This window comes from Lycium barbarum, chromosome 10, assembly GCF_019175385.1.
Source record: "Lycium barbarum isolate Lr01 chromosome 10, ASM1917538v2, whole genome shotgun sequence".
In the NCBI taxonomy this organism is placed as follows: Eukaryota; Viridiplantae; Streptophyta; class Magnoliopsida; order Solanales; family Solanaceae; genus Lycium; species Lycium barbarum.
This window is the reverse complement of record NC_083346.1, coordinates 13,308,805-13,318,600: the sequence shown is the minus strand read 5'-3', so window position 1 is coordinate 13,318,600 and position 9,796 is coordinate 13,308,805. Positions and strand designations below refer to the sequence as shown.

At 33.2% G+C, this 9,796-nt stretch overlaps 1 protein-coding gene across 1 annotated transcript; it reads right to left on the bottom strand.

The window, feature by feature from the left end:
* Nucleotides 1-273: 273 nt before the first annotated feature.
* On the bottom strand, nt 274-4,801 carry LOC132615380 (vacuolar protein sorting-associated protein 60.1). Its single transcript, XM_060329983.1, has 7 exons — nt 4,587-4,801; nt 2,591-2,742; nt 2,318-2,411; nt 1,454-1,525; nt 1,232-1,343; nt 955-1,109; nt 274-519 (listed from the first exon to the last, which is right to left on the bottom strand). The coding sequence occupies exons 1-7, from the start codon at nt 4,653-4,655 to the stop codon at nt 466-468; spliced, it is 708 nt and encodes a 235-aa protein (XP_060185966.1). The 5' UTR covers nt 4,656-4,801; the 3' UTR covers nt 274-465.
* Between the last annotated feature and the right edge of the window lie 4,995 nt (nt 4,802-9,796).

The window sequence follows — 9,796 nt, the reverse complement described above, 5'->3', positions numbered from 1 at the left end:
GTATGACCTACTAAGATATACTGCTGAAACAACTCGTGCATTATGTCAAAATTTAACTATATTGGAACCTTTCAAGTTTGCAGGAATTGGTAATTCCCATTGAGAAACAAATTTATACTGTTAGCAAGTTTTATATGTACAAGATCTCATCCGATTTACAAGGTTTCATTAAATATGTTAAATATCGTCTTAAGATAGCCAAACAAGGCACCGGGACCAATATTGATGATCTTTGCAGCAATTCCTAAGTCCTAAATATTAGCATGTGATCTCTTTTCTTTGTTGATGAAGATACTGAATGTGCATAATACAATCAAGCATTATGTTCATTATTACACAATGAATCAACAGTCATTTTGAAACAGCAATGAAGATATATTCTGCACACTAATGTTTACACCAGGATTTCCCCATTAAGCAAAGAGTAATTCCCAAAGAAGTTATCAACAATATACCACTAATCCCTTAACCGCGAATTGATGCGCGAGGAACAGCAGGTAACCCTAGTTCATCATCAGCCTGTGCATCACAAGTACGTGAAAAAAAAGGTCAGCATTTAACTTTATACAGAGAACATTAGGTGTAGCGAATCCCCAATTCACAAGGAAAAAGAAACAAAACAAAACTAAACAGAAAATTGAGAAACAAAATGGACAGAGCTGGAGAGGAGGCATAACAATCATCCTTCTGAGACTGCGAAGTTGACATGCTTTTCCAAGTAGATAAATCTAACTTCATCTTCACATGAAAAGATGCAGGCTCCAACATGCACATAAATGTATACATGGATACAACTGATTTTTTTTTTTTTTAAATAAGCAACGTGATTTATATATAAGAGTACCAAGAAAGGTCCTACATAACAAGAAACTCGAACAAATCCATAGTTTCTAGCATACTAGTTACAACAGATTATCTATATACAAGTATGGGTACACTGTCATTTGACTTTACCTGCAGATTAGCTCTGCCAGCCGGCATTGGTGCATGCCCTGTTGGTGCTGATGGTAGGTTAAATTCTGCATCCAAATCGGGCTCCTTGTCAGGTTGAAGATATGAAGGGACTCCTTCGCCTTCAATCTCCATGTCGGCTTCCAGAGCATCAAGCTCTGCATTAGAAGTAATAAATTAAATGCTCGTCTGACATACACTTTTACCTTATCCAAAATAAATGCTCATCTGACATGTTTTTTACTTCTATGTATATGAATATATTGCTACTTAAGCTTACCACCCAGGAGTTCGTCTTCATCAATGTCATCTGGTACGCTGTAACTTCTACCAAGAGATTCTTGAATTTCATGGCTCACATCCATCAAGTCCATCATTTCATCTTGCAGGTTCTAAATTTTGACATAATAATATCACAATTAGCAACCGTGACAAATTCAGACAGGAATGAGGATAGATGCACAAGGTTACTAAAACAGATAACCACTATGAAGAGACATACATCTATATCTTGAATCTTCACTGTCTTCATCATTCCTTTCAATTCTTTGTTTGCCCCCTTCAAAGCTGACATCTGGAGGAACATAACAATTCAGTAGTGGAAAATTCAACTGTATATAAATTAATCCAATGGTTCAATTGTGCCTTCAAACAACAACTATCCAACATGGGATCGAAGGGGAGTACATTAACTCTAGGACATATAAAGAAATCTGTTCTCATGATAAACGGTTTGTCCTTCCTACCTCTAGGGAGGTAGGCAGTAGGTTCCAATTAGGTTACAGAATTAGCTTGGTCTGACAAGCCTTGACTGTGCCCTGTGGGGCGCTATCAAGAAGAAGATACACTTTACGATGAATTGATATAGCCCAAATGACTCGAAATACCTAATAATGATTGATTATGAAGTATGACCCCGAGTTAAATAGTCCAAAATAGCAGCCCTTCATTTCCACAAATACCATTGACTTGATAAACATATTAGTGAATCAGACTTGGGAGTGACGCCCCAAAATTCTCATTTGTCAAACTCAATTTAAAGCATTTTCAACTTAACTAAAATGGATTGGTAAAGAAAATGATGCTTCCTTGTATATATATATATATATATTTTTTTTTTTGAAAAGAATGCTAAGCTTTGCAGACTAACATCCATTAAGTATTATGAACTTCAAACACAAAAAGGTTCAATGACGCTTTCAGATACTTGGAGTATCAGAACCAACAATGGAATGGACAAGTTTCCTACAGGCGTAATGCATATAACAGTTTCTCTGGATTAGGCGATTCATAAATGGAGGAGAAAACTAGGTATCTGAAAAAAGTAATAGTAAACGAAAAAAAGACTGAACTCCATTTAACTTACTGTTTGCTGAGCATCTTTAATTCCCTCAGCAGCAAATGAAACTTGATCTAGGTTGTACGTCTGATTATAAAGCATATCACGTTGGCCTTCATACCTGTTGGATATTTGAACAGAATAGTTTATGCATTGTAAAAAATAGATCAACACATAAACTATAAGCTTGTCAAACAAGCAAGAATTTTTCCCCCCAATTTGCAGAGAACTATGCCTAAACAGTGCCTCAACCAGCCACACTCTAAACATCGCTGTACTCTTAAAAAAGGATAGACGCACATTCTTTTTTGCTTCAAAACCCTCATTGCTCGAGCTTTTACAGCTTCCTGAGCTGGACCAGGCCGGGTCTTCTTGAGCTGTTCCTTATATCTTGCAAGTTCAGCATCAAGCTTCTTGATTTTCTCCTCCACGGTGTCACCTCTTTTATTGATCTGAATAAATATGAACCAATGCAAAAATCAGATATCTAGTGCAAAGAATTAGCAAGAGAACAATTGTAATTACCAGTAAAGATGGTTTTATCAGGTATTGGATATACTATAGGTACTCCTTTCGTTATGTATTTTTTTTTATTTTTTATGTATTATGCATAGACCTTCCAACAGACATCACCTCTTTTACTGATCTGGACAAATAAGAACAATACTAAAATCAGATATCTTGTGCATAGAATTAGCAAAAGCACAATTGCTTTTCGCCAGAAAAGATGGTTTTATCTGGCAATGGTTACATTATAAGTATTCCTTTCATTATGTATTATGTATAAACCTTCCAACAGACAGAAGGACTTGTGTGCATCAGATTCATAGGAGTAAATGCATTCAAAGAATTAGCGAGTATAGAAGGGAGAAGATGGCCAGCTCATAGAAAGATTCTTATTGGTCCATACGTGTGAAATCACTCATCTCATCAAATGAACACTGGGTTCGATGCACTCGTTTGAAAAAAAATAAAAATGGACAAACTATTTCAGTCTAATCTCAACCGAAAACAGAAGACAATCATATTTGCATGAAACCACCGAAGTTCGGCAGCATAACTAGTTCAAAAATGACATTGGTACAAAACCTCACGCGTTTTAACCTCAGAAAATGCACTGCCATACACGTTGAAAAAGAAACAACGACAATGCTTTATTCAAAACCAAATAGTTAACCATTACATGCCACGAAAAGCACAACAATTTGACTGTTCCACATTATTAGATCCTATGAATGTGAGTGACCTTCTTTTGCACCTATTGACAGGTCTATGGAATTTGTATATCTCTGTAAATGTATACTTATACCTTGGAGAAATACTCAGTCTTGTCTCAACCAACCCCAAAAAAAACACAATAAAATATCACGTTTGAAACAGCTAAACGAAAAACTACCCCAACATATGAAGCACTAGCAAGCCAATTCAATTGAATACACCTACTTGTGCTGTTGTGCATGCTGCTGTATGCACCAACACATTAAGTACTTGCCACGTGTTATTCTGTTTTGTTCAAACTACTATCACTTAATCATGGTTAATTAGATTTTGTTTTGCACATAACGTTACACGAAAGTATAAGAAATTTTCTCTCACATATTGTAGCATCATCCACATTCCACAATGGATATCAAAACCAACAGTTCATAAAAGTTAAAGCAACACCAGTGATTCATAATCAAGTAAAGCGAACTTATAACAAAAATTGAAATCAAACTTACCAAATTGCTTTTAAATTAATTATACTTGGTGCATATGCCTGGGCAAGTTTTTCTATATGTATTACGTATATGATCGCCAATCGATCTAACTAATCCAATCTCCATATCTCAAAATTCAAAACTTGCACAATACGTTATCATTTCTTCTCAATAAAACAGCTGTATAACTGCATTACACAATCAAACTGCTCCATCCGTTCCAATTTATCTGACACTCTTTCCTTTTTAGTCTGTCCCAAAAATAGAATCTCACATTTCTATAAGTAAAAACAACTTTACCTTTAAAATTTCCCTTTTTACATGGTTCTAGCCACACAAATGTCTAAGGTTTGTTCCAGACTACAAATTTCAAAAGTCCTATATTTATGTCTAAGTCAAACTGTGCCACATAAATTGAGACGGAAAGAGTATAATTATCTAAAACGGATTATACATAGCCAAATATAACAATTGCATTGGAGTAATTAATGAGGGAAAGAGAAAATTAGTTAAAAGAGGTATATGACCCTATGTCTGACATAACAGAGAGACGATCTGTTATATTTTGTAGAGGGTCATTTAATCAATTCACGTACCCGTTCGGAGGCATCTTGAATGGAAGCAGGAGGTTCTGTTTGTTTCTTAACACCGAAAACTCTCCTCATCTTTCTAGAATCTTCTGCGACGAGATTTAGGGTTTCCAATTGCTGATTTATAAGGAGAAGATTAATAGCTAAATCCGCGGATTTGTATTATGACTTGCTGAGGAGTTTCTACGACGAAGTTTCGAAGAAAATCAGTTAAAGTCGTTGGTGGTGATCTCAATTTTGGGGATATGTTTGTTCAAGAGCTAATGCTGCACGTGTTTATCACGTGTCATGAGGGACTGAATGAGGAGTAAATAATGACTGGATTATTTATATTTTATTGTTAAATATTTAATTTAGTAAACTAACTATGAGATATACCAGTTACAAGTAAACATGATTAATTTGATTACTCATTTTAGTTAGTCTTTATGATTTGTATATTTTGTAAAGGATATCACGATTCTCCTTAGTGAGTCTCCATATTTTATTTATTTTCCTCTTATTTTTCCCCTTAATTTCTCAATTGTTATCAAAATTTGTCTTATTTTGGTTATGTCCGCTTCTCTTTATATTTAGTAAGTTGACAATTCAAATATTCTACATATCAAGTTTATAATCACAGGATTTAAAGGATATTTTATTATATTATATACATTTTTAATTTAGAACCACAAGATTCAAAAGTCTATCTTTATTTCTTAAACTCCGTGTCTAGTCAAAATTAGACACTTAAATTGAGACAGAGGGAGTATATGCCAAATGAAGCAAATGAAAGGATAATTGAGACTGTGCGGACACGTGAGAACTTAAAAATTAAACACACAAGAGGTAGAATTAATGTTAAACTTCTGAAAAGTACACATGTCAGTCCCTGCTTAGAGTACAATTTCATGTGCTTTCTATAATAGAGTAATAAAATGAAGCGTAAAAGTAAAGAAATATGATAACGTAAAAGTGGAATACACGTGTATAGAGAATAGGTAGCAAATCAAGTAGTAGTATTTGTTAAATGAAGTGGACCCACAACTGGAAAAAAAAGAAAAGAAACCAAGTATAATTGAAATAAGTCCAAATTTAGTGTACAACTCAAACAACTTTTTGTACAATTTGTTGTTGTTGTATTCAAACTCTTATATTTTATACGGAAAAGGCTCAAATATGCCATCGAACTATAGGAATGGCTCATTTATGCCATCGAACTATAGGAAATGACTCATTTATGCCACTCATTAATAGTTTGATTCATTTATGTCACCGTCTGTTACCAAAATGACTCATCCATGCCATATTTTATTAAACCTGATTTTACAATACCATATATGACACGTGGCCTCCAACTAGGTTATGGTTGTGGGTGGGCAGGGTGTATGGGTTGGATTTTTTGTTAATTTGGTATTTAAAATTGGGCTGGTTTAATTAAATGACGTAGACCTCTAATTGGAGGCCACGTGTCATATCTTGTATTATAAAACCGGTGTTAATGAAAAATAGCATGGATGAGTCATTTTGGTTGCGAGCGATGACATAAATGAGTCAAACTATTGATGAGTGGCATAAATGAGCCATTTCCTATAGTTCGATGGTATAAATGAGTCATTTCCTGTAGTTCGATGACATAAATGAGCCAAACTATTGACGTGACATAAATGAGTCATTTCCGATAATTCGATGGCATATTTGAGTCTTTTCCGTATTTTATACTTGTCATTCAATTTTTAGTGTCCTTTCTGATTTACGAAATTATGTTTACCTCCTAATTTTTATTTTTGTGTAACAATTTAAAGTCATGTACCATATCAGACTCGTAGTTTTTATATTTGTCATTTAGTTCTTTGATGCTCTAAGAATAAATCTTTTGCTAATTAAAAAAGTGCTTATGAAATTCACTAAACAAATGAGTATATTCACAAAGATAAAATAATAAAATCATATATTTTTACATTAATGATAATAAGATGAAATTCTCAAAATGGAATCAAAATAAGTGTGTAAATGCGATATTGTAAACCTCAATAAAGATTAGTGTTATATAAAGTGAAACATTGAGCGAGGTTTCTGAAATTATCCCAAATATAATTAACTTATTTTGGAGTGTCATGTCATATTTTTTGAACAAAATATAAAAATTCAAGTGAATTGGACTTTTTACTCAACTTGGTCAAATTTGGATGGATTTTATATATTAAAAAATAAAAAAATGATTTTTGTCTAATAAATTTTATAGTTGGATAACTTTTATATGATAAATTTAGAAGTAATTTTGTATGATAAAATTAAAATTAAATAATTTTATACTAAAAATAGAAAATTAATTTTTAGATGATAAATTCAAAAATTGGATAATCGTGGTAAAATGAAATTTACAATAAGTGGGAACTGGGAATTAGATTGAATGAAAGGCTGAAGGTTGGATTAAGGAAAGAGATTAGTGGTCTTATTAATGGAGCACATGGTACCACTTTTAATAGTTTTGTTCGAACACCCACCACACTTATATATAATAGAAATGTTGCCCAGAAATTGCTAGATTGTTAGATACAGTGGCGGACCCAGGATTTTACACAAGCGGGTTCAATTACGACGTAATAAATGAGGATTGATAACCAATAGTTTAAGCAGCGTTAGGCAGAACAATCCCCCCCCCCCCCCCCCCCCCCCCCCCCCCCGCCTTTTTTGGTTAATAATGTAATCTCAAAATAGACTTATTTTAAACTCAACCCTCAATTTTTTTTAAAACAACTTGAGAAAAAAAAAATTACAAAGAACCTATTACTTTTTTTTTTAAAGAAAAACTATCTAATTAAAAGAGTTTTACTTCAACAAGAATTAAAAAATCTATTAACTCTATGTAATTTAACAAAATTCATTCATAATGACCAATTTTGTTATTTACGAACAAAAGACGATACAAAAAAGTTATAAACTAAAAAACTAATATAAACTGATTAACTATATTAAAATAAACTATATATAATTTCAACAAATATAGTTGCATCTTTTAGCAAAAAAACTATAAAAGAGAGTATCAAAATTCATTTTATAAAATTTTAATTTCTTTAAGGTAAAATAGATTTTATATAATTATTTTTTATTGAATTTGAGTAAGAAAACAAAATATAAAAGGTGACATTGGAAAAAAAGAAAGACAATATAAAGGCTAGCTAGTTGACCACCAATCAACATTAACTGACTTTTGTTGGCCAATACTTTGATCTTTGTAGCATAGCAGGAAAATTGGCCAAAAGTAACAAAATACATGCAGCGTGTCTAAAGAGGTTCGATCCCGCATTCTGAAGGTGTATTTGAACCCACTTGACCGCTGCGCCAGAGCCAAGCTTTGTGTCAAGTGGATTCAAAAGGTTTCATATATTAAAATGTGATGATGATTTTCCCTACATAAACAGTAGATTTACAGACCAAGTGGGTTCAATTGAATCCACTTGGCAACACGTGGGTCCGCCCCTGGTTAGATAGTAACCCAATTTTTGCTTGGGTGAGCTGATTCTGGTACTAAAATTGGGTTCAATATTGTTGTTGATAAGGCACTTAGACTTATGTTTTTAGTTTGCAGATTCAACTTAGGGAACTGTGGATTTGTGAAGGGAAAATTGCAATGAGAGAATTGTAAAGACTACCAGATAGGGTTAGTTTGTGTAAAAAGGGCTACACGTGGTTCTCCAAAGATAAATTGAATACACGTGTTCATTCAACAATGAAAAAGGGCAAGTCTATGGTACAATTTACAATACCTTTTGTACAATATATTATTGCAGTGTTCGTACACCACAAATGTCATTTCTATATAGTAGTTAAATAATATAAAATAAGTTCTTTCATTTTATACTAGATAAATTTAAATAAATATTTTAATTTTATTTTTAGCTTTGCTTTTTTTTTTTTTTGGTTATCCACATTGAGTATGATATTAAAATAATACTATAATTGCAGTACAAACAATTTTGAAACTATTTATACCTGAATAAGAAAATTGAACCAAATAATCATCCATATATAAATAATCATACATTTTATTCTAAAGTTGTTATTCTTTTATCTTTGTAACCCATGGAGCGAACTCGTTTGGTACAAGGGATAATGATAAATAATCCCGGAATTATATTTGAGATGAATTTATCCCATGTTTGGTTGGGATAAAATGGAGGTATAACTAATCCCGAGATTTTAATGTTATTTTATTCTTGTGGGAGGGTAGAATAACTAATTCCGGAATAACTAATCCCGGGATAAATTATCCTCGGATAACTTACTTCCAACCAAACGACTTAGCTTGGAGATATAATTCTTACTACTTCAAAACCGCATCTCCCATGACTCTTCATTTTCATAACCCCAAAATAATTAGTACATTAGTTACATTTGTAGTTTTAGCAATGCGTTTACTATTGAGACTAACTACTGTTCTGCTGAGCAACCAATGAAATACCAAGCAACTCAGAGGGATCTGATTCACAATTTTTTATCAACACCATAGGTAGATTCTCAAAAGGCCCATGGCAAGTAGCAGTGGCGAATCCAGGATTTTGACTCAGGGGGTTTGGAAAAAACAACAAAAGCTAAATATAAAAAATAATGTTTTTACTGGAATCAAACCTAGGATGCTAGATTCAATTTGAACACCCTGAACCACTTGAGCTAACCTTTTGCATTTGTTCAGGGTGTTCAGAAGTTAATATATGTACATAAACACAAAAAATCTACCTTATACATACACTGTAATTTTTCGCCGAGGGTGTTCGGGTGAACACCCTGGGCAGCCTCTAAATCCGCCCCTGAGCAGGCATACTTATTCAAATCTATAAACTGAAACAGGAAGGACATTTCCTCTTTGCTCACTGTTTCAGGAAAGCTAATAACACTACAAATCTTCTAACAAACTGAAGTTTACACAAGAAACCAACTGCTTTCTTCAGGGCAGCTCATTCTTTATCAGCCAAAGTAAGAGTTATTTTGAGAGAATGATAACGATCAACTGATCAGTTTCAGATTCATAACCAAAAAGAAGGCTTTTTTGTAATATTGTTAACTATCAACTGATCAGTTTCAGATTCAGAACCAAAAAGAAGGCTTTTTTGTAAGATTGTTTTTTGGTTTTACAACTCCAGAATGGATGACTTACATCCACATCTGTAATATATGGCATCATCCTTCGTTTGCCTTTTGTTTTGTTTTTATAGCATGATGCCTATTTTATCCTC

What these genes read in the sequence shown, in the direction of transcription:
- LOC132615380 (XM_060329983.1), bottom strand. Translation starts at nt 4,655, where the DNA reads ATGAGGAGAGTTTTCGGTGTTAAGAAACAAACAGAACCTCCTGCTTCC. An exon ending in TGAAGACGAACTCCTGGGTG is followed by an intron (nt 1,110 to 1,231) that starts GTAAGCTTAAGT and finishes CTTCTAATGCAG; the next exon opens with AGCTTGATGCTCTGGAAGCC. An exon ending in CTGGCAGAGCTAATCTGCAG is followed by an intron (nt 520 to 954) that starts GTAAAGTCAAAT and finishes TGTGATGCACAG; the next exon opens with GCTGATGATGAACTAGGGTT.